Source organism: Peromyscus maniculatus, chromosome 22 (assembly GCF_049852395.1).
Source record: "Peromyscus maniculatus bairdii isolate BWxNUB_F1_BW_parent chromosome 22, HU_Pman_BW_mat_3.1, whole genome shotgun sequence".
Taxonomy (NCBI): domain Eukaryota; kingdom Metazoa; phylum Chordata; class Mammalia; order Rodentia; family Cricetidae; genus Peromyscus; species Peromyscus maniculatus.
Genome location: NC_134873.1, coordinates 30,579,160 through 30,602,249, shown reverse-complemented (window position 1 = coordinate 30,602,249; position 23,090 = coordinate 30,579,160). Strand labels below are relative to the sequence as shown.

Here is a 23,090-nt window from a genome sequence, read left to right as displayed (position 1 = left end):
GAGGCAGCATCAGATAACCGTCCAGGATGGGAGGATCCCCTACAAAGCAGATCATTGGGCAGAGGATCAGGAAGGAAGTCCTGCAGCACTAGAGACAGATGGGTCCCAGCAAGAGGGTTGTGCCAGATCTGCAGGAGCCGGGCTTGCAGTCAGGCCTCAGAAGGATTCAACTAATCTCCAGTGTCTTACCTGCATCTCAGAGCAGAGGCCAATAAAGCTTAGAGGGATGTAACAGAACCCGGCCACCAACAAGGCACAATGTCCTCACAAAAACACAGGGCGTTTGAAGAAGCAGGAACAGCGTTATTGCAGTCTGGAGAGAAATCACTCAGGAACTGCATGATTTCTCAGAAGCAGCCCAAAAGGAGGGGAGAAATGTTCTTTGGCTTGGAGCTCCAAAAGGTCCAGCCCACTGTGGTGGGAAAGGCGTGCTTGAGGAGTCTGTGGCCATGGGGCATGTGGAGGTGACTTACCATAGTTCTGCAGTACCAGGGAAGAGTGAGTGGAATGGGAAATGGGTAGAATTACAATCCTCAAGTCTGTTATTGGTCTATGTCAACCTGGCTACTAGGTTCTGTATCTCAAAGGTCACACAACCACTTGTAGCCGCTGGCTGGGGAACTCGTTTTGAAACACACGAATCTGTGGAGGCTGTTTCATGCTCAAACTTATGCTAAGATAAATTTACTTATTTGTTGAGACCTTCAGCTGAGGGATGGGGACCGTCACGTTGATGGAGAATCTTTCTTACTCAACCCATTGATCCAGATACCATTCTTTCTCAGAACCGCCCCCCCCCCCCCCAGGGATGTACCCAGAAGGAAAAAAAGAAAAAAGCCGGAGAGATGAGGGCTTTACCAGCTGCCTAGGTGGTTTGGAACTCAGTTAAGCTGGTTGTCAGAAACAACCGGTGTAAACTCAGCAAGACCCAGGGCTGTTCCTCCCGAGGGGGGAGATGTACCCCACTCTCTCTTGGCAGTGAGCTAATGATGCATGGTCTGGTCACAGGGCAGAGGTCATCGAGACATCAGATGTCACAGCCATCATTGACACCGTCAAGCGTGAGGGTGAGTCTGGCCTTGGAACCTCCCTCGGGTATCAGAGGGAGATGATCATTGTCTTGGTTGACTCCCACCTGGTGGGCACCATGTCACCGTGTCAAGAGGGTTGCTCTCTGCTGAGGTGTCCTGACCTGCTGTGAGTGACAGGCTGGCAAAAGGAACAGTAGATGGTGTTAAGTACTCGGCGTTCATCCGTCGTCGGCAATATGTCTTTGTGAAGCTGAGTGGGAGCTAAGGCTGGTCTGGGGACAAGAATTTTACTTGACTTCTGTGTCCAAATACAGTCACTCACCTGATTGCCCCAACATGTTGAGTCGAGGCTGCTCACTCATGTAGAGGAATTTCTCAATGGTCTTATTAAATAAACACGGAGCCATATATAAGGGTGAAAACCTGAGAGATCAGGGAAATAGGGAAAAGTCACAGCTAACCTCACCTCATCAATTCTGCAGCTTCCAAATGTGAGCTACTTCCTGTCTACCCATGCCTATATGCCTTGCTGTTCTGCCATCTGATTTGCTCTCTCTGTCCAGCTACATCACTTCTTCTTCCTGCCCAGCTCTGTCACTTTCTGTCTGTCTGTACAGACCCCCAGACCTCCGTGGTTAACTAGTGTTGGAATCTAAGGCGTGTGCCACCACACCTGGCTCTGTTCCTACTGTGGCCTTGAACTTGGAGAGATCCAGACAGATCCCTGCCTGCCAAGTGACAGATTAAAGGTGTGTGCTATCATTGCCTGACTTCTGTTGAATATAATAGCTGGCTTTTTCCTCTGATCTCCAGGCAAGCTTTGTTTATTAGAGCACAAATAAAATATCACCACATATAGCCAAGGGAATTGAGGTTAAGTCACACCTGCCCCATGGCTGGGCAGGGTGTGGAACTCCGGCCCACACCATTTTAGGCCCTAGACGTTGTATATCCACCCAGGTTGCCTATTGCTCCCATGAGGTTGCAGACGAAGATCGTTCCCTCAAGGGAGACAGCAGTGTGCTTGCGGGTTTCAGATGGAAGATCAATGGCTTCTGTAGGCTGGTTGGGGTCAGTGTGCCAGGGTGTGGGAGGATCACAAATACAGCGTGTCACTGAGTTGGCCTTTTGTCATGCTGGGCAAAAGCAAGGGCAAGAGACTCACCCACTGGCAGGGCTAGCCTGAAAAAGGAGACATGAAAGTCCATTGGCTAGGGAGCACTCAGGTTAAAGAGACTCCAGGGATAGATCTAGGGTCAGATAGTACACCGGATAAGCGTGTGCCACCAGGTCTAATTTCTGCTAACTGCCATGTGACTGCTACCCGGGCACGTGACTTCGGCCATCCCTCGGTGGTGCCTTACTTCTCCTCAGTAAGGGTCTGGGGTCAGCCGGTGTTGTCTGTCTCAGGGACTTGAAGAAGAAACTCAGCATACAGTCCAGAACTGGGTCTGGTTTGCAAATAGTCTCTAAATGCTAGTCACAACCGTCTGTATTTTATCGTATGGGCCGCCTCTCTGCCACTCTATACAGGGGAACTCTTTTTGCTTTTACACTTACTTTTTGAAGGATTGGCTTAGATTCGTCGTACACAGTGATGGTTTTCACGGAACTGTTTTCTTTCAAGCACGTCAAATACTCCGACCCTAGCCACCCCCAACCTGAAACTCTTGAGGTCCCTCTGTGTCTCCACCCCTGTTGATCTCCTTCCTTGGGCGGCTGGTTTCTTAGCTGGGAAATGTGAGACTGGAGACACATTGCTGTCAGGGCTGCTGCCCCTGTGACATTTGCCTGACGAGGTCACAGGTGACTCCCTCGGGACTGACTGACTGGGGACGGACCTAGGACCGTCCTAGGACCAGAACCAAGCAGAGCAGTCAGTAGCTTCCCGAGTGGCAGCCACTGTTCCCAAGTCATGGAATTCATTCCTCCATCCCTGCTGATGCTGACTCCTGGCATCTCCCTCGGCACCTTGGTACTTCTGGTCCTGTGTCGTCTTTTACCTTCTGACCTACCTGGCTCATTATTATGATTCTTTCCGAGGGGACCACAATGGAAACAGTATCATGGCCTCTCTCTTGCTTTCCCTCAGGAGAGAGAGAGAGAGAGAGAGAGAGAGAGAGAGAGAGAGAGAGAGAGAGAGAGAGAGAGAGAGATATCTTACCTAGTAGCTATCACTGTTCCTGCCCACCCGAGGCCAGCCACAGCCTCTGCCAGCCCTGGTGTATGTACCTCAGCATCCCTGCAGACGCTGTTGGCTGTCTCCTGCACTTAGCTCCTCCATCTGGCCCGGATTTGCCTAGACAAGTGCCCACACGGGATTCCAAAGTGGGCGGAACCCTCTTGCTTAGAGACTAGGTTTCCAAAACCCTTTATCGGTGGGCAACCCTCGGGTCCATAGCAGCACTGAACATGTGATCGCTACTTGAGACTGTGTGCCCACTGAGGACAGGTACCTCCTCCCCCCCCCCCCCAACCCCGTGCAGCCTGGGCACCTGCCACACAGGCCACTGTGCTGAATGGGGGAGTGAGTGAATGAGAGGCCATGGGTAGTGGCTGCTCCTCCCAGAGACAGAGACGGGACTCGGGAGCATGGCCACAGTGTGGGTGTGGCCCCACGTGTGCCCGCCCTGAGGCTGGCTGTGTTGGCTGCAGTGATGTGTGCCTGGGTCCCCGGGGAGCCCGAGTGCATGTCGGGGGATGGGCTGGAATAGCACAGACAGGCTCCAAGATGCCCACCTGCCGCCAACTAGGCGTTTTTCCTGTCTGTCGTTGGCGCTTCCTTTACCCTCCTGGAGCACCACCCTAATTAAGATGTCCCTGGTGACCTTCTAAAGTCTTCTGTCCCTGATGCTTTTGCTCCCGCCCTTTGCCGTTCCCGGATGACCTTCCTCCTCCTCCTCCTCCTCCTCTTCCTCTGCCTTTGGAACCCGGGGCCATTTATATCCACTTACTCCCCCAAAAGTTCTCCCAGGCCAGTCATAGTGCCACGGGCTACATTCTGTCTCTGCGGGGTGTTCCCACTGCTCTGTCCTCTGTCCTTCCTCCTCCTCAGTGAAGTGGCACCAGGTGGCCGGTGGTTCCCACCTGGCTTCAGGGGACCCGAGTGAGGAAGTCCCCATGGTGAAGATGCCTCATTGTGTCACTGGATTTGTTGGGGTCCTAGCACCCTGACAAGCTTAGGCTCTGCAACCTGCCTTCAACAGGACAGTTAGACAGGTCATGGGGAAAAACAGAGACAGGAAATGCGTTCAGGGTGGTCCCACTGAGAAGAGGAATCTTCACAAGTCCCATGTGAAGCCTCTTCCTGGGAGACAAGTGTCCTCCCAGGTGGATAAACAGGCTTCAGCCATTGTCTCCTCCCAGCATGGGAGTCCTAGCGAAATCCCAATTTCTTGAGGTCCATTGTCTCATTGAGAGGACCAGCAGGGTCTCCTTTGGGTACCTTATGGGGCGGGGTGGGGTGGGGCAGGTGGGGGAGCACCGTTAAGGGCTAGCCTTAGACCCCGAAGAACCTCCTCATTCCCAGAAGCCCTAGCTAGGCATTAGCACCCTGTCCTCCTGGGACAGCACCCAGTGCCTCTGGGATCTTTTCTGCTGGGATTTTGCAGAACTGACCTCTGGACTGGAGAGGTCAGTCAGTTGTCTGTCCATGGTGGGGGGTGACTGGGGCGCACGCAGGGGGCGGGGTGGTGGTCTCATGCAGAGGGCAGCTCACCCTTTAGCCCACACCTGCCCGCCCAGGCACCCTGGGTCAGAGCTGTTAGCAGGGGAGTAGTCCGTCAGGAAAACAGAATCCAAATGGAATCCCCGCTCCTCAAGAGTACTGGATTTTAGAATTGAAAGTCTAGTCAGCCACTTTGCCCCGAACCTAACAGGTTCCTTTCCCAGCCTCAGACTGGACCTGCTTCACCAACACCTCCACCCACTTCCTGGATTGCGAAACTGAGTCTGGAATCTAGGATGCTGTGTTGCTCAGCCCAGGTCTGGCTTCTTCCTCCTCTAACCAGAGTCATTAGGTTATTTCCCCTCTTCCGACTGGTGCTGAACTCCGCTGCAGGTGCGGCGATTGGCTCAGGGGATCACCTCAGCTCCGAGGCTGAGTCACCACCCAGCCACCAGCCGGGCTGCTGACAAACATACCTTGGGGCCCCACCAGGGAGGCTCCAGACAGTGCCGGGCTGGAGCGCCTGGGCTTGGGAGAATCCGGTCCTCTGTATCGTGACTTAGTGAATTGTTTCTGAAAAAAGTGACCCGTGTATGTGTGTGATCTAAGCTACAGGCAAAACTGGAGCTAACTCGCTGTGAACCCCCCCTCAGCCAGACCTTTGCTGATCAGAGCCGTGTGTGTGTGTGTGTGTGTGTGTGTGTGTGTGTGTGTGTGTGTGTGTATGTGTATGCACCAATCTCCAGGTTCATTTGTGGGATAAGGGCTTTGGGTTGAATTTTATGTGTTCGGAATCTTCCTGTCTGTAGAGCTGAATGATTAAAGGAAAAAAAAAAAAACAAAAAACGTGTTAAGGCTTCATGTAAATGGCAGAATGTAGTACGTGCTTTCTGGGAAAGCCTGGAGGGCAGGGGAGGGGGCAGGCTGCTTTCATTCTGGGGCCCAGGACCTCAGGAATTCGTGGGCAGTGGAGACCATCCTTGGGGCTGGCTGAGGGTTGCCCCAAGCACAGCTGGAGCACTTCCACACCTGGCTTGATGTAGAGCCACCCGGCCTATGCTGATCCCTGCCGGGTCATGCCACAGCACACCACGGCTGTCTCCTGAGAGCTCCTGGGTGGAGCCAGCCCGGCCTGGCTCAGCTCTCCTGCGGGTCTACCCTGGACCTCAGAAGGGATCTGAGCTCCGACCCGGGGGGTGGGTGGGTGGGTGGGTCAGGGGAGCACAGCTTGACTGTTAGAGCACGCACCTGGCCTGCATAACCCAATTATGCACGCTCTCCAATACGTAGACCCCAGTGCGCCTCTGTGATCTCAGCATTCCGGAGGCTGAAGGACCAGATGTTCAAGGTCATCCTTAGATACATAGAATTTGAGACCAGCCTGGGCTATACAACAGCCCCTTCCCCCATAAAAAGCTAGTTCTTTCCCCCACCAAGGTGTAGTGAAATCCTCTCCATCATTCTGCTCTCCACCTCCTCTCTGGTCCCCTGGAATGCTGTGGTATGGCATCCATTCCTGCCATACCAGCCCCTTATACCAGTTTCCTTCCTGGGCTAACATCTACATGGTACTCCGACTCTCTCTGTGGCCTGCAAGACCTCTCAGGTTTGTGTCTCCAGGCGCTTTCTTCCAGGGTCATTGCTGTGGTTCCCTAGAAAGCACCGCCTCTCTGGAAGGTCTTTGTATCTACATAGAACTGGATGTTTGTGACTGGGGCTGTGACTCAGTTGGTGGAGTGAGTGCCCAGCACATCTGAAGCCCTGGGCTCCATCCCCAGCACCCGGAATCTAGGCATGGTGGAAGTAGGGTTTTTCCTGTAATCTCAACGCTGGCTCGGGAGGTGACAGGCAGATCAGAAGTTCAGGGTCATCCTGGGCTACATAGAAAGTTTGAGGCCAGCCTGGGATATAGGAGTCCCTGTCTTCAAAACAAAGCAAGACGTGATTTACTGTCCTTTGGGGTCTCAGTGACCCTTGAGAGTAGCTTGCCCTGACTTGGCCCTTTCCACCACCGGACTTGGTGTTATTCTTTGCTTATTCTTTCTTGGGGTTTTGCTCCCTGGTGGTGAATGTTAAGCCAGGAGGTAGGTCGGGTGTGGGGGCGCACAGAGTAGGGTCTGACGGCCGGCCGGCGTGTGGCAATAAGGTCAAGAAGGGGTCAGGTTGTTGGAATTGAAGACTTCGGCTCGCGGGAAGGAGACTCAGAGTCCCTGCTCCGGGCAAAGTCAAGGCAGACGGTCCTTGACTACGGTGGGGTGGGGTGGGGTGGGATGGGGGAGGCGGAGGTGCCAGAGAGGAGGTCAGTGGGCCCTGAAAAGCATCCCAGCTCCACCGCTCCTCCGGAGCCCCCCTGGCGCCGCCCCGGAGGCCCCGCCCCCGTCCAGGCCCCGCCCCTCCCCGTGCTCTAAACTGACAGCAGCTTCAGGCCTGGTGTTTGCATACAAAGGCGGCGGCGGCGACGTGCGCGCGGGTCGGCTCGGTGAGTAGCCGCGGGGACCTGGGTCCCGGCGCACACCCCTCGGCACGTCCTTGGGCTGTGGGGGACCCGCCAGGAGGCCATGCGGGCCGCGTGGCATCCCCGGGCCTTCCCAATGGAGCGCCCGAGCTTGCAGGGGACCCCGCGGGGGCTGGGACCCGGATGAGACTCATCCCGAGGGGCTCAGGATTCAGGCTTTGCAGCCCGAGGATACCGAGGCCAGCCTGGGAGGTTGACCTCCCGTGCCCAAGGGCACATCTCCGCTGGGTGGCAGCGAGCTGGGAGCCCAGATTCTCAGGTTAACCCGGCCAGGCCTCCCTGCTGCTCTGCCGTGCGTGTGTGGTGGGCGCTGGGCCTGCGGCTCCACCAACCTGGCCTACGGGGACAGTTTTACATGGGGGTAAGGCCTGGGGAATATAGAGGGCAAAGCAACGCTTTGGAAGTCATCTTAAGTCATAGGGGGTTAGAGTCAGGGTGGGTGGCTGATCATTTGTGTGGCCAGTAGTTGCCGCAGATACCCACCCTCCTTGGCAGGAAGCAAGAAGGAGAGAGAGAGAGCCGGGGACCCCGCTGACCTGGGGACCCTGGGACACAGCGGCTGCCCACAGGGTAGCGAAGTTGTGGGGAAGGTGAGCCTGTAACGGTTCTTAGAGGAGTGGATGGACAGGGACCCATGAGGAGGTTTCAGACGTGCTGCCCACCCCTTGTTCCTTAATACGTGTTTGATGAATGAAAGCCGTTTAGGAATGATAAGCACCCCAAGTCAGGGAACTTTTCAGTGTCCCCAGAAAGGCTGAAAGATCGCCGTGTGTTCGGTCCCCCATGTTGACCGAGCTTCCTGTTTGCTGACATGGTGTCTGCTGTCACGGGTTTTGTGTGTGTGTGTGGGTGTGTGTTTGGCCCCTTTCCCTGATTGTGTAGGGCCTGGTGGTTGGGCTGGGAAGCCTGGCTCCTGGGCTTGGTGCTGTCTTGGTGGCCGCGCCAGCCACCCCGTGTGACTTCTCCCTTCTTTAGGTGGCAGTTGCCAGCGTTCTTAGGATGCTTGCCACTTTGGAAAGCGGGCGGCGACAGCGTGCCCGGTCTTGTTGCCTGGGTGATGACTTGGGGTTCAGATGAGGGAGATGGGACCCTTGGTGGCTGTCCTGAGTGGGGAGGTATCCGCTGGTGGGGCTGGGCCAGGCAGGCCTTTTGCTTATCTCTTGCTGTCAGGGCTTTGGGCTAGAGAGAGGGAAAGGTCAGGGGATGGCAAAGCGGCTGACCACTGATAGCTGGAGATCCGTGGGCCCGAGACGTCACTTCTGGAGCCTGGTTATCGGTTTCCCTATCTAGAGTGAGTGGAAAAACCATACTTGGTTTACCAGGTTGTTGCCTAAAATGAATTGAGGTGCTTCAGAGCAACTTCAGACTGTCCCTCTAAGTGGGGAGCTCAGGGTACCACTGGGGGCCCTTTGCAGAGCTGGGCTCGCCTGGCTCGCCGATGCTAGCCTCTGGTCCATCCCTGAGCTGCCTTGGCTCACCCCTACCACCCCACCTTAGATTGTAAAGCCATTTTTCTGGAGTCTTCTCTGTCTTAGGTTCACGGTCTGAAAGGGACCAATAATGATATGAATTGATTTTAGCAAGTATGTAGGTGTGATAGGTACCTTGTTCTAGGAGGGCTGGGTGTGGGGTTGGTGTCCTGTGCACTAACAGCCCTGGCCTTTGGAGCCTTTTAAAAGCAACCAGGAGCGAGTGATACAGGCTGGTAGGTGATCCGGCCACACTGGGAAGTCCTTATCTGTGAACGTGGAGCTGTTGTAGCTTGGACTGGCCTGGAACTTGCTATGTAGCCCAGGTTGTCCTTGACCTGTGTTGCCCAGGCTAGCCTGGAGCTCAGGATCATCCTGCCTCAGCCTCCTTGATGGATGTTGGAATCACAGACATGTGCCCCCCAACACCCCGCCTGAAACCATGTTTATTGTGGAACATGAGTATACCCTTCCAATACCCCAGTATTCATCTGATCCGGTAGTGTTCCCTGCTCTGCCTTTATTTGTGTGTAGGCACAATCTGAATACTTTAAATACATACAAAGTACGCTGCTGCAAGAGACTTAGTTCCGTATGTTCTTTGGAGCTGTTTGCCACCATTGGGTCAGTACCAGTTTTTACCTGGAGGGTGGACTGTGGGAAGGACTACAGGCTGTGTTCTAGTATCTCCAGGTGGTGGGTGCCGTTTAAATCACCCATCTTACAGGTTCAGAACGGGCCACAGTTCTCTTGGACAGGCAGGGGGTACGTGACCATGACTGACGGCCAGGGACAGGATTGGAGGGGGAGGTGCGGGGACGGACAGAGGTCCCAGGAACAGAGCATTCTTGACCAAGATGAGCAGCTGGCTAGAGGGCTCTCCCAAGTGTGTGAGAGGACACTGGGCACTTCCAAGGGGAACAAAGGTCCCGTGCCCTGCAAGGGAGCTAACGGTTGAGGGCCGAGGTCCTGAGTCCCAACCCAAGGCAGTGTGTGTCCCAGGGTACAGGGGCCACATTGTGTCTTCTATGTGTCCCCTCCTGCTGGCAGGGACCTGAGGCCTCTTATAACCTGGGATTATAATACTACCCCCTTGTTGCCCGAGTAGGGACCATGTCCTAGCTGACACTGCCATTCAGGCAACCTTATCAGAAGCAGTATTTAAATTGTGTGTGTGTGTGTGTGTGTGTGTGTGTGTGTGTGTGTGTGTCTGTCTGTGCATGTCACAGCATGAGTGGAGGTCAGAAGACAACTTCATAGAGTCTCCAGGGGCTGAGCCAGGTTCTGAGACTTGGCAGCAGCCCCTTTCCCGGGGGGCCGTCTCCTCAGCCCCTGTCTCCTCAGCCCCTTCACGTCCCTTTTCTGCTGAGTAGTTTTCGCTGACATGGAGACCCTGAGACCACGTGTACAGGAGTTTTCAGGCTTCCCATGGAAAACTGATGTGAAAGAAATACTTGTGTAGACGGAAAAGCCAAGGTCTCCCCCCCACCCCCTGTGAGTGTGGGTATTTATAGAGCCTACAACGCCCTTCCACTTTTAATAGGCTTGAGCTATTCTGTACATAACGTGGACGGTCCATAATTTATTAATCCAGGGTCTTGTTGACCTCGAAGTGGTTCCTGCTTTCTCCTCACAGTCAAGTCTGTGGTTACTGCCACCCACAAATACCGTGTTGTTTCTGGGGGCTTGTGAGGTGGCTCAGCAGGTAAGGCTGCTTGCTGCCAACCAGGACGACTGGAGTTCGGTTTCTGGAACCCACATTCCTGGAAAAAAAGAACAAACTCTCACTAGCTCTGTGGAAAGAACAAACTGACTCCCACTAATTGTCCTCTGAGGTCCACTTACATGCTGTGGTGTGTGCAGACACGTGCCTGTGCAAACACACTCACTAAAAACATCATCTGCTTTTATCTGTAGAATCAGTTCTTGCTGTGGGATTGCTGGGGTCTGCTCCTATGTGCCAGATGGGTAGCTCTTCCTGGGGCTTTGTCGTGATAATGACCGGAGCATGGAGTGTATGGTCTGTGATTCTGTTCTCACTGTTGGAGTTTTTTGTGGAATGGTTTGATGTGGGGCCTTCTGAAAGGCCTTAAAAATTAATCATTGTATGCATGTGTGTTCAGGGGTGTGCATATGTAAGTGGGAGTGTCTCTGTGTATGTGCAGGTGGGTATGTCAATGTGTGCAAGTGTGTGTTTGCAGATCTGTGTGCAGATGAGTGTGTGTGTGTGCAGGCTTGTGTGGGTAGGTGTGTGTGTAGGTGGGTGTGTATGTGTGCACATGTGGAGGCCAGAGGTGGACCTTCCCTAGGTCCACCTTTTGAACCAGGATCTCTAACTGAACTTGTTGTTACTGGTTCAGTTGGCTTGGCTGTCTTGGGATTTCACTGTCTCCTCTCCAGTGGCCCGTGCCTGGCTTTTATGGGGATGCTGGGATTAAACTCAGGTCCTCCAGCTTTTGAGACTTTAGGGACTGAGCCACCCCCCTCTTGATTTGCGTATCTGTGTGAATCTGGGTTGATGAACTAACTCCTCATACATAATTGTTCACGTGTCCTCTGTTGTCTTGTGAGCCCCTCATGTTACCGTGACAAGTTTTCAGTGGCGTTGACCTGAGCCCCCCCTCAAGTGATGTTACTATTCCAGGTGGTGAGATGGTATTGATACAGCTGTGGGGTTTGGAGAGCTATGGAAGGGCTTTGGAATTTTGGCAGATTAAAAAAAAAAGGTGGTGGTGGGGGAAGCATCATTTCTTGGCAGTTCATAAAGCCTGCTGATGGATTCTGCCAATTTGGGGCTAAATGTAGACTTTTCTAACGTCATAACTAGATGGGAAGTCATGAGACTCATGGCACTTCTTGATGACGTCCCTAGGCCAAGTCTGGGACAGTCTGAGCCTGGGGTGGTGGCTATGCCGAGCACCTGCCGAATACCAGGATTAATTCGGGAGGTTGTGTGTCCTCCAGTTCCAGGTTGGGGCCTTGAAGCGGGGTTCTCTTCCCCGTACGAGCTCCCCATTTATCTAGGAAGATCTTACCAGGAAACGGCATTTCAGAGAACTTAGTGTTGGTTCAGAATGTCAGCCCAGAAGCAGCCACATCAAAGAAAAAGAGCCCGTGTGTTGTGTGACCCACAGATCCAGAAGGTTCTGGTTTGCTCCAGAGCGCTGGTTCTCAACCTGTGGGCCCTAACCCCTTTGGGTGGTCAAACACCACTTTCGGAGGGGTGGCATATCAGCTATCCTGCATACCAGACATTTACAGTACGACTCATAACAGTAGCAAAGTCACAGTTATGAGGTGGCAACAGAAATAATTGTATGATTGGGGGGAGTCACCACAACATGAGGAACTGTATTAGAGCCTCGCAGCATTAGGAGGGCTGAGAACCACTGCTCTGGAGAATTCCAGGCTGGTCCGAGGAGCCTCTAAGACCTGGTCAAGTTCTCCTTCAAAATACATTTGATCCAGGAACTGCAGAATCCTTTCTCCTGCCAGGTGCAGTATCTTGCCAGATTTCAAGAAAAAAAAAAAAAAAAAAAAAAAAAACCCAAAAAAAACAAAAACAAAAAACCAAAAAAACAGCAGACTGGAAAGCAGTCTGGTGGCCAGCGTCTTCCAGCAGGTCCGCAGAAGTCTTCAGCGTTTTGTTTTGTTCTCTTCGGTTCCTCTGATCTTCCCTCACCCCGCGTTTCTCAGACGCTTTCTTCTTCAAACCAAACCTCTCCCTTTCTGCCTCCTCACGTGCTTTCAAGGAAGACGAACACTGAAACTCTGCAGAGTGATGGGATTATGGCCCGGTGGGAGGTGCCTCTGCCCTGGCTCGGTTGTTCTGGCGGCTTATCTTTGGGCTATCGAATTAGCGTCTTCCTTGAGCTTTTTCAATGCCAGTGCAGCTGAAGGAAGTGAAATCTGGGACTTTACGTCTAGTGGTTTGATAGTGTAGAACATTTGAAGAAAAATTCACGCAAGGCTTTTGGAGACGAGCGCCTCCAATGGGGGCAGAGAGAGTCCTTTACCGGCCTGACTTCAGCCCAGCGGGTGCCTGAGAGGCCCTGGCGTACACTGGCTTGTTAAAGCCCACTGTGGGTCACATGCCTCCTGGGGTGCACCTCACGTCTTCTACTGATATTCTACTGAGGCGGGATCTCATGTAGCCCAGGCTGGCCTCACACCGAGGATGACTTTGAAGTTCTGATTTTCCTGTCTTTACCTCCCCACTCCTGGGATTGCAGGCTGCACAACCACTGTACCTGGTTTTACCCAGTGCTGGGGAATCAAACCCAGGGCTTTGTGCCCGCCAGGCAATCGCTGCACCAGCTCAGCTGCATCCCCAGCCCTTACGTCATCTAAAGTGTGCAGCACAGAGCAGCCATCACTGCGCTCCTCCAGAGTGGAAACCCTTCGTCCAGAGGTCGCCCACTCCACATTTCTGTTCCCTCCCAGCTCCCGTAGCTGCTGCTGTTTTCTCTAGGTAGTTCCTACAGTGCTCCTGCAGCGTCTGTCTGTCTGTCCTGTGTTGATGGCCTCCTTCACATCCTCACTGCCCTCCTGGCTTATCCTGTGTGGGTTGGGGCAGCTTGCAGAATCTCCTCCCCTCCTTTTCTTGCGTGTGTGTGTGCGTGTGTGGGTGTGTGTGTGTGTGTGTGTGTGTGTGTGTGTGTGTGCATGTATATAGAAGCCAAGAGTGGATGTTGGGTGTCTTCCTCTCTCCACGCTGTGGACCGAGGTCAGGTTCTCTGGCTGCACCCAGAGCTCACTGAGGAGGAAAGTCTAGCTAGCCAGCTTGCCTTGGGCTCCCCTTCTCTGCCTCCTCAGGTCTTGTTAGGGGTGTGCCACCCTGCCTGCCTGACTTCCATGTGGTGGTGTGGATCTGAGTTCTACTCCGCCCTCTAGCACAGCAAGCGCTTCATGCTCTGAGCCATTTCCTCAGCCTCCATGATTTTCCTCTTTGGGGAGGTTGAGTAATCTCCCATCATCCCACATGTTCTTGTCGCTCTGTCGATGGATGTCTGGCTGCCAGACAGATGCTTCGCCGATGATGCTGGGTGATTCTTCCTTTTTATGTTGTGAGCATGAGTGTGCACATACCTTCTTAAGACCCTGATTCCAGCTCTTTAGAAGATACACATTGATGCTGAATTGCTGGGTTGTAGGGCAATTCTATTTTTTATTTTCAAGGAATTGCGGCACTGGTTTTCAGGTATCTGCATCATTTCCCCTTGCCACCAACAGCACACAAGACCCCCGGTTTCCCCACCTACTTGACAGTACTTTCTATATTCTGGTTAATGGTAGTCATCTTCGTGAGTTTGTGGAGGCAATGTGTTTTTTTTTTTTTTTTAAGGAAAAAGCCTAGTGCAGGGTCGTCTAGGCAGCCCCTGGATCTTGATGTCAAGGATAATTTCAAGAAGGCTTTCGTCTGGTGGGGCTTGTGAACAGTGTCCCTGTGTCTACACAGAGACCTTTTAACACATGCGGAGGTTTCCAGCAGACAGCTATTTGCTTCTGGCTATTTGCAGTTAGAAAATACACCAGCCAAGCCCTTTGCTCACACTGCAGACAGTTACTCGGGGAGTGAATCCTCACGGTGTTTGCAGGAGAACTCTGCCTTAGACTTCCCATTTCTAGGGTTTTTTTTTTTTTTTTCCCCAATTAAAAAGAGCCTGTTGGAGCAGCAAAGTGATTGTCCTGTTCTACAGTTCCTGTGCCTGGGAGGGCTGCTTTCTTGAGGTCACAGGGGCAGAGCAGCCATGCACGTCAGTGATGAAGGATGCCTCTTGGGATGCTCAACGGAGTGGGAAAACACCCCTTATTTCTGACCTGTTAGAACTAGAACTGGGCCTTGCAGGCATCTGGGACCCTGTGCTCATGCATTTGAACCTGGGAAACTGGAATACTGAGATCTGCTAACTGCCCCCAACTCTCAGAACATTTTTCATTCCTACACAGTGTAAACTGAAGCCTCCCCCCTCCAAGAGACACACCCAGTATTAAAGATTCTAGAAGGCTGAACTGTTAACTGATTGTGGAGAGTTAGAATCTCCTTGATCCAGAACTGAAGTATCTGGGGCTACTTTTAGTTTTCTTATTAGCTATTCATCGTCCACACCTTTGTCTGACTGTATGAGTTACCTTACTGCTGCTGCGATAAAACACCATGACCAAAACAACTTACAGAAGGAAGACTTAGTTTTGGTTTTTGTTCCCGGGGGAACAGAGTCCTCCTGGTATGGAGTGTGGCAGCAAGCGGTATGGTGGCTGGAACAGGAAGCTGAGAGTTCACATTGTCAAATGCAAGCCGGAAGCAGACAGAGTGAACTGGTAGAGTTCACAAGGGAGGCTTTTAAACCTCAAAGTCCACCCCCAGGAACATACTTCTAGCATGGCTCTGTCATCTAAAACTCCAAAACAGGGCCACTGCAGACCCTGCAAAACAGGCCACCAACTGCAGACCAAGCCCACTGTGGGTCACATGCCTCCTAGGGTGCACCTCAAGTCTTCTTCTGATATTTGGCATATAGTCAAATGCCCAGACTATGGGGGAGATTTCTCATGCAAACCACCACACTGTTCTAACTTCCTTTTGACTATCAGTTCCTTGCAAACGTATTCTCCTGGCTTCTGCTAGTTCGGACGTTAAGAATGTCATTAGATAACACCTGAAACCTGTGGCTGAATTTTCTCTTTACTGAGAATCATGCTTGTGTGGTCCCCACCAATTGTTATGACTTCGTGACTGATACAGTCTCATGTAACTGTTCTAATGGTAGCACACAGTCTTAGGGCCATCGGAATCTGTGTTTTCAGGAAATGCTCACCTGTGTTTGCTTTAGAATAAACCATCTCTTATTCCCTTTGAATTGAGAGCTGTGTTTAGTCCACAGGATGGAAAGTATCGAGGTGGGTCTTGGCTGAGCGGGCCTGGGCTGGGCCTTCCCTGCCAGAGAGCTTGGTCTGTTGCTCGGTGATGAGCACAGACCCCGTAGGAGCAGGGTGGAATTAGGGGATGCCATGGTGGACGTCACAGGGGGCTTCGCTGAACTCGAATAGAGTTGATTCAGAATCCAGCAAGCCTGCTTCTGGTCTGGCAGCCTGATGCCAAGCCTGGGATTTTGGGCATCGGCTTTGTGACGCTGGGGCCTACTTTTCGGTTTCCTCCCGTGGAAGGCCTCCTACCACAGGATTATTGTGAGGGGCACAGGGATATGAGGCATGGCAGAAATTGTGCAAAGACACCCTTTAAAATGCCCCCAAGGGCTGCAGAGTTGGAAGTTTTCCTCTTTTGCTGGACACAGCACAAGTTCAAATCTCCAGTTTATTGTGGAGGGTGATGCGCGGCGGAAGAAGGTGAGGGTCGCAGCGTTGTGTTTTTTAAATTGCAGGCCTTTTTTTGGGGGGAGGGGGACTCTGCCTCTCTTCTTCTTGTTTTGTTTTCTGAGGCAGGATCTCATGTAGCACAGGTTGGCTACATGAACACCCGATCCTCCTGCCTCCATCTTCCATGGGTTGGGATTACAGGGACGTGTGATCACTGGCTTATATTTTGGTCGCAGGTGTATTAGTCCTCTCTCACAAGCCTAGGCCAGGGACTGCCTTTTCTGTGCACGGTGGAGCCAAGCCCTGTAGGGCAGACGCCCCCAAGGTTTGCTGAGGATGGCGGGTGGCTGGCTGGCTGGCTGGGCGAATGACTTGACAGACGGGCCCCCCGGGGTTGTCAGAGAACAGCTGGGCGGACAGAGACTGGGCAGAAACTGATGAGAGCCATTGTCTCCCTGTTGCCTGGCGTTCCTAGTGTTAGGATGCTGGGCAGGCTGACCGCTGGAGGAGAAAGGTCACCAGCTGTCACACTGGGCCACAGACCCTGTGTGCCACGGCACTGAACTGCCTTGTAGGCTCTGCCCATGGCGTGGTGGTGGCGTGTTTGTGAGGAAGCCGACTGCTCCCTGATCTGATCTGAAGTCGGCTCCGTGGGAGAGCGTGCGTGCGTGCGTGCGTGCGTGCCTACTGCTGCAGAACTGGTCCAGAGCTCATGTATGTATGGCCAGGGAGGTCGCAGGCCCTACGGGGAAACCCACTACTGATGTTTTGCCAAATGGACGCACAATTAAACTGCCTCCTAGCTAGTCGTGTTCACGACATTGTGTGTGGGGTGTGCGTGCCACTGTGAAGGTATGGCGGTCGGAGGGAGTGAGTGGTGCCCTAATCTGTGGGGGGTTGGTTCCCATTCCTCCACGTGGGTCCCCGGGGGATGAACTCAGGTTTCCAGGCTTGTTGGCAGGTGTCCTGACGAGCGGAGCCGTCTTGCCAGCCCCTGAACAGCCAGCCCGTGTTTACCCACACACACAGGCAAATGCAGCTCCCGGACTCGGTGAGGGACATCTTTCAGCAGTAAGCACTGGTCAGGATTGGGGGGCTCATAACATAACTCGTCAGGGGGTTGAGAGCGAGTGCTGAGTGCTTGGTACTAACTGGGACGTGGACGTCACCCCCTCTGAGGCCCAGGGGACGTCATGGAAGAGGCTGTGGAGGGACTGTGGGAACGGAAGAATGAGGAGGCGTACAAAGACAGTTACCTGCGTTGTCGTGTGTCCCAGGTCCTTGTGAGGCGCGCCCTCCTGTTAGCCACACAGGTGAAGCTTTCTGTGTTTGACATCGAGACAACATCGCCAAGCACAACGCGTTAGGGTCACGTTCATAGTCACCCTGGGATGCACGGCCCGAGCCCAGTGGCACCCTCTGTTGGGATTCCTGGGCAGTGGGTGGGTGGGCTTCTTGATGGAATGGAGAAGTGGGCCGTCGCAGGGGTGTTGTGGAGAACATTCCAGAAGCAAATGATGTGGGCAGAGGGTGACGGTCTGTGTACGCTACGTCACTGACGCGGAGGAGTGTGGGGCTGGAGGCTCTGGGTCGCCATCCCGCGTTCATTGCCCCGGTGAACCGGCGTGATCTGTCTTGTCTCTCAGGTCCAGACGATGAATTACGTGGGGCAGTTGGCCGGCCAGGTGTTTGTGACGGTGAAGGAGCTGTACAAGGGCCTGAACCCCGCCACGCTGTCGGGATGCATCGACATCATCGTGGTCCGCCAGCCCAACGGCAGCCTGCAGTGCTCCCCTTTCCACGTCCGCTTCGGGAAGATGGGCGTCCTGCGGTCCCGGGAGAAAGTGGTGAGCCTGCCCGGTGTGAGGGCACCGCCCCCCCCACCCAGTCCGGAGCTCTCAGGCTCGCCACTCAGGATGCCGCATGGCACAGTGGGATGCTCACGAAGGACCCCATTGTTCCAGTTCCTAGGGCAGTGTCAGTTACTCCGAGATGTCAGGCACACCTACTGCTTATCAAGTCGGAGGCTCAGAAGGGAGGGCAGGGCACCGCAGGGCAGGGCGCAGGGCAGGGGAGCACCCGTGCCTGGGGGCTGGTTCTGTGCTCTCTGGGAGATCACCGGGCAGAGCCCTTCCATGTGGTCTGGTTCCCTTACTTAAGCATGGTGGCTGCTCATGAGAGACGAGGTGGACATGGTGTTTTTATGACCTTGTTTCGGAAGTCCTGTGGAGTTACTTCTGTTGTAGTCTACTGGTTAGGTGTCAGTCACAAGCCCCTCTCGTCCTCCAGCAGGAGCGGAAGGATGCATATTGGTGGGGAGTGGAAGGTTCTGGAACAGCAGTGGAGGTGTTGAAAAGGACCAGTGTAGCCATGTTTGGAAACCCAAGTTCCCTCCCTCCCTCCCATCCTCCCTCCCTCCCTCCCTCCCTCCTTCCCTCCCTCCCTCCCCAGTGCTCAGGGCAGGTGTGCCTGGATGAGGGACACCCACTGAGACCTGAGCAGCTTTTGGGGGGAGTGACTCTCACCGTGTTCCCTGGGTTCTCTCTTCAGGTGGACATAGAGATCAATGGGGAGTCTGTGGATTTGCACATGAAGTTGGGAGACAACGGAGAAGCATTTTTTGTTCAAGAGACTGACAATGACCAGGTGAGGGGTGCCGGGTGTCCAGGGTCACCCCAGGGCGTGGAGTCACAGCAGGCAGACACGAGGAGGAGGAATTCTGGGCCCTTGGTTGGGGACATGCTGGCATCAGAGCAGAGTACTTGCTCACCTTCCCAGGAACAGAGCCAGGCAAGCCGAGTGCGCGCTGAGGCCGCAGAGACCCAGCCCTGGCCTGCTTCAACTGACCTGCCATTTCCAGGGGATGGAGGGACTGACATCACACACTGGCCAGACTGTGCTGGTGGGACAAATCTGAAATGACCCAGCATCCTCATTTTAATTTAGTAGGGGGACCAAATCCTTTTCCTTTTCTAGTATTACTGTGTGTATGTGGTGTGTCTTAGTTAGGGTTTCTTTTGCTGTGAAAAGACACCACGACCACAACAGCTCTTATAAAGGAAAACATGTCATTGAGGTGGAGGCTGACGGTTTCAGAGGTTCAGTCCATTATCATCATGGTGGGGAGTATAGAGTGGAACATGGCAGACATGGTGCTGGCTATATCTTGATCAGAAGGCAACCGGAAGTGGACTGAGACACTGGGCGGTATCTTTAGCATGGGAAACCTCAACGCCCCTTCGGGAGCTGGTTCTTTACCCCCACTCTGCATCCCAGACACGGAACTTGAATGGTCAGGTTTCACAGCAGGTGACTGACCAACCGAACCAGATTTTGGGCTCCAACTGTTAGTGTTTTCAGTGGCTCAGTGGTTTGATAGACCACATTCCATTTAGAGACTCTAGGGTTGTTGCCACCTTGTGGCTAGTGTGAGTAGTGGTATTGTGCACATTCATATTCAGGTTTCTGTGAGAACATTTGGGGCGGGGGGTGGGGGTGGGGTGTGGGGGGGTGGGGGTGCTTTGACCTCACCCCCACCCCTCCCCAGTATATGCCTAGAAGTGAAATTACTGGGTTGTATGGTGACTTCACGTTTAATACTCTGGGTCTGGGCCTGAGCAGATGACTGGGTGCTTTAAGAGTGCTTGTTCTGAAAGTTTGAGGACCTGAGTTTGGATCTCTAGCACCTGAGTTAAGAAAAAAAAGCTCAGTTCATGACTCTGACTCCATGCAGCCTTGCGGGGCAGAGACGGGGGGTGGGGGGGTGGGGTGGGGGCTGGGGGGTGGGGTGGAGTGTGTGGGGGTGGGGATGGGGGTCCAGAGAACTTGCTGGCTGGCTGAAACAACTTGCTTAGGTTCAGTGAGGGAGACTGTGTCTTAATGCCACCACCGGGTGGAGAGTGACAGGGTGAGATACTCAACAGCCCGTGTGGGGCTCCTGTGAAGCAGTCTTACGCAGGGGCTCCTTAAGTGAAACTAAAGCTGGCTCCTTCCTGGGAAGGAAGCTCCCTGGATCCTCCAGCACCGAAACCAGCCTCTGCAATTTAGACTGCCCCAGGCTAGTGCCTCCCTGTTATCTACCTGAGCGAACAGCTTCTGGGCTGGAAGCCAAGGGCCGCACCCCGCCTGTCTGCTGCAGACCCACAGCCTCCAGGCACCTCCTGTCTGAATGGGGAGCCCTGACTGTTCTAGCTGAGATTATTATAGCCTCCTATTGCTCCCGGCTGAGGCCCATTTTAGGCTCTAGGCGTTGAGGCGTCCTTTGGGGCCGTGTAGCAGCCGGGCCAGCTCAGCATCTGTGGCTGCCCGGGAGCTGGCTGGAAGCTGAGACCTGCACGCTGTATCACCGACTACCCCCTTCTTCTTGTGCCGGCTCTACCCGTCTACACTTCTCTCTGAGGGGTCCCTGTCTCCTGGCTCACTGGGTACACCGTCGGATGTGCTCTGGAGTGGCAGGCCTGAAGACGCAGCTGTCATCTGGATTTTTATTTTATTTTAAATGAGGCCGGGCCTCATGTCGGAGTGTGAGAACACACACGTACACACACCCACCCACTCACCCGTAGAAACCCATTCACACTTACTCTGATACTCAGTATAAAATGTAAAACTGTGCCCAGGTCCCAGCAACAGTGTCGCGACTCGGCCGTCATTTTTCTCCGCCCTGGGTGTGTAGATGAGCTTTGATGGTTTGAAGTCACTGGTAACGGCCTGACTCTGTTGTGATTCTGTGGAGGCTGTGTTGAGTACCAAACAGTAGTTGAGGAGTTCACCACCCCGACCCAACCCTCTGTTTGATGTCTCCCCCTGGCTGTGAGATGTTGGGTGGTCCTGCTGTGGCTCTCTCTCTCCCTTTGTCACGGCCCTTCTCCGTCACCCGTGTTAATGGGACTCTTGAACACCTGCCTTGCAGGAAGTCATCCCCATGTACCTGGCCACGTCCCCCATCCTGTCTGAAGGAGCTTCTCGCATGGAAAGCCAGCTGAAAAGGAACTCCGTGGACAGAATCCGGTGCTTGGATCCCACCACGGCTGCCCAGGGCTTGCCCTCCAGCGACACTCCGTCCGCTGGTTCCCTGGGGAAGAAGAGAAGGAAGAGGAGGAGGAAGTCTCAGTTGGACAATCTGAAAAGAGATGAGAACGTCAACACGTCTGAGGATGAGGACATGTTTCCCATAGAGATGAGCTCCGATGAGGACGCAGCCCCGACGGATGGAGGAGGCAGGTAAACAGTGAGCAAAGACGGGGTCTGTGCTGGAGAAGGAGGAGGTAGTTTCTTTCCTTTTTGGACGAATCGAACTGAATCTGTAGCTGAGGATCACCTTGGACTTCTGATCCTCCTGCCCCACCTCCCAAAGGCTGGGGTCATAGACGTAAGCCACCACACTCCATTTTTGTGTGCTGGGGTCGAACTCAGGGCTGCGTGCGTGCTAGGCAGACAAGCCGTGGAGCCTCCCCCCACTCCTCAGATGGGTCTTTTTATGGCTTATACTAGATCTTGACTGGCATCACGGCCTTCGCTGCCTGTGGCCTCTAACTACTGTGGGTACTGGGGCTGTCAGGCTCAGGCTGGTTGTCACAGCTTTTCCTTTGCGGCTTTCCGGTCCTGACCGGCCACAGGTCCTTCAGGAGCGTCGGAAGTACAGACTGGGGTTGTGAACTGTGTGTTGTGATGTCTGCACTCCCAGCTGAGGCTAGGGAGTTTGACAGGTTCAAAGATGCACATGATTGATGCCATGTACTTATCTGGCTGTGCATAAGACTTGTTCTGTGTGGGCTTATTTATTTAAATGGCAGTCCCCCTGTATATGGGAATGTTCTGGAACAGCTGGATCCAGTTCCAGTTGACCTGCCTCTCAGACTCTGGTGAGGGTAACGTGAAAGGTGACAGAAAGATGCTGTAGGTGCGGTAGCACACACCAGGAAGCCCATAACCGGGGAGACTGAGGCAGGAGGATCACCAGCCTGGGTGACTTAGTGAGACTCTACCTTTAAATATGCAAAATAGGTAATAGCTCCGTTAGCTCAGTGGTAGAGTGCTTGCCTACTGTGTGTGAGTCCTGGGTTCCATCCCCAGCAACACACACACACACACACACACACACACACACACACACACACACACACACACACACGGTCTGCTCATTGTGTTCATGCTCTGGTGAAATCATTGTAAGTTTACAGTCCGCCCAAGGTAGGTGCACAAACACACGTTTATATGTGCTGACATTTTCCATTTCCATCTTCCCTTTCTAGAATGTGCCTGAGTGTGACAGAGGTCATGCTGATTAATGAAGCCCTTAGATGTAATCAAGAAGAATCGTGGCTTTATTATGGACCTGCCCTTGGTAATTTTTTCACTATTTTTTTTATATCTCCCCAGAACTCTTCCTAATGATGTACCACCATTCCAAGACGATATTCCCAAGGAGAACCTCCCCTCAATATCGTCGTACTCCCAGTCAGCATCGTACCCCAATTCAGACAGAGAGTGGTCCCCCAGCCCCAGGTAAGTTGCCTTTTTTGGTCCAGAGTGCTTAGAAATCAGCTATAGGAGGCATGTCTAAGAAAATAGGGAAATAGAAATTAAAACTGAAAATAATTAGGATCAGAATATCTCCAGTGTGTGTGTGTGTGTGGGTGGGTGGGTACAGATTAGGATTAAATATGGAAGGTGAGCAAATCTCAGACTTGGAGTCTTTAGACTCCATCTGAAGACATGTTTGCAAAGTTCTGCGGGGAAGGCATACAGGAGAAAAAACAACCCCTGCTGAGTTACCCAGTGCCCATTGGCGGCAGGAGAGGGCGGCGTGGCCAGCCTGGCTGCGGGCCTTAGCCTTGAAGTGGAGTTCAGATGTGGGGACAGGGCTGCAGGGAGCCTCTGACGCCACTAAGGCCCGTGGAGGGGACGCTGGCCTACAGCTAATCCACACTGCTGGACTCAGGACCTCATGCTTCCCTGAAACGCCCTTTCCGCTTGTCCTGGTGTGCCCCTGAGAACCTGAGAACCGAGCTGCAGCTGCGCAGGGTACAGGTGACCTTCCCTGGACTCCAGAAGCTCTCAGAGCCGTGGAGCCTTCCAGAGCAGGAGGG

The 23,090-nt window shown here is 53.5% G+C and overlaps 1 protein-coding gene across 21 annotated transcripts in view; it reads left to right on the top strand.

The window, feature by feature from the left end:
• Window positions 1-23,090, top strand: part of Lpin1 (lipin 1) — a 108,351-nt gene that overhangs the window by 44,961 nt on the left and 40,300 nt on the right. For 17 of the 21 annotated variants that reach the window (XM_076559855.1, XM_015995510.3, XM_006976593.4 and 14 more), the window contains 4 exons: window positions 17,646-17,846; window positions 18,550-18,645; window positions 20,912-21,222; window positions 22,381-22,506. In XM_076559855.1, coding sequence (XP_076415970.1) covers window positions 17,646-17,846; window positions 18,550-18,645; window positions 20,912-21,222; window positions 22,381-22,506 — 734 coding nt within the window. Of the gene's footprint in view, window positions 1-7,039; window positions 7,178-7,622; window positions 7,804-17,645; window positions 17,847-18,549; window positions 18,646-20,911; window positions 21,223-22,380; window positions 22,507-23,090 lie in introns of those variants that run through there. The other 4 variants (XM_076559870.1, XM_076559863.1, XM_042266770.2 and 1 more) reach the window with 3 other exon arrangements.